The sequence below is a fragment of the Palaemon carinicauda genome, chromosome 42 (genome assembly GCF_036898095.1).
Source record: "Palaemon carinicauda isolate YSFRI2023 chromosome 42, ASM3689809v2, whole genome shotgun sequence".
In the NCBI taxonomy this organism is placed as follows: Eukaryota; Metazoa; Arthropoda; class Malacostraca; order Decapoda; family Palaemonidae; genus Palaemon; species Palaemon carinicauda.
This window is the reverse complement of record NC_090766.1, coordinates 31,390,472-31,391,459: the sequence shown is the minus strand read 5'-3', so window position 1 is coordinate 31,391,459 and position 988 is coordinate 31,390,472. Positions and strand designations below refer to the sequence as shown.

General features: G+C 26.9%; 1 protein-coding gene across 1 annotated transcript in view; it reads left to right on the top strand.

Annotated features, from left to right (window-relative positions):
- The first annotated feature begins 573 nt into the window (after nt 1–573).
- The window catches only part of LOC137633084 (uncharacterized), a 24,654-nt gene continuing 24,239 nt past the window's right edge, over nt 574–988 (top strand). Inside the window, exon 1 of the mRNA XM_068365245.1 lies at nt 574–625. Coding sequence (XP_068221346.1) covers nt 574–625 — 52 coding nt within the window. The remainder of the gene's footprint in view (nt 626–988) is intronic.

The window sequence follows — 988 nt, the reverse complement described above, 5'->3', positions numbered from 1 at the left end:
TACCTGGACGTGAGGCTTTGTGGTGGACTGTGTTCTAGATGTTTTTTTTTTTTTTATCTTTTTCTGGTACACAAACTTAATTTACATCGTACTGTCTTGCCAACACGTCGTTCTAGGAGGAAGCAAAGGCAGAAAGAAAGGTAATTGTGATATTAGAGTTATTAGCGTACAATTTGCCTGCAAGCACTGGCATATCCCCATTCATACACATTTGTAAATAAACACCTATTTACATACATACATACATACATACATACATACCTACATACATACGTACATAACTACATGCATATATATATATATATATATATATATATATATATATATATATATATATATATATATATACATATATATATATATATATATATATATATATATATATATATATATATATATATATATATATATATATATATATATATATATATATATATATATATATATATATATATATATATATATACATACATACATACTTATATGGTTATTATTAATGGGGAATACCTTAACAACTTAAGATTTGCAGATGACATATTTCTGTTTATTGAATCATGGTAGGAATGGCAAACGATGATAGAAGATTTGAAGAGGAAAAAGCAGAAATATAGAACTGAATATGATTGTGAGTAATACTGAGGTAGTGTTAATGAAATGCCGAGACAACGAATAGGGTTATGGACTAACCTCTAGAGATTGTTAATGAGTATACATACTTATGACAGAGCAAATACCACTTTCTCTAAAAAAAGAAAAAATAATTAATGAGAACATAAGCTACACTGTTAATAAAACGTAATTATAATCGGAAATTCTCCATAAAAATATTTTGTTTTCAGCCGTATTTTTGTAAAATGCAGGTGACCGTAATTTTTACCTTACCTTTTTATTATCTTTTACGGTTGGTGACCGTAATATCTCTCCTTAAAGTCCATATATCCGTTTTTAAAACGGTTAATGCCTGGCAACATTTATTCCAGGATATTTA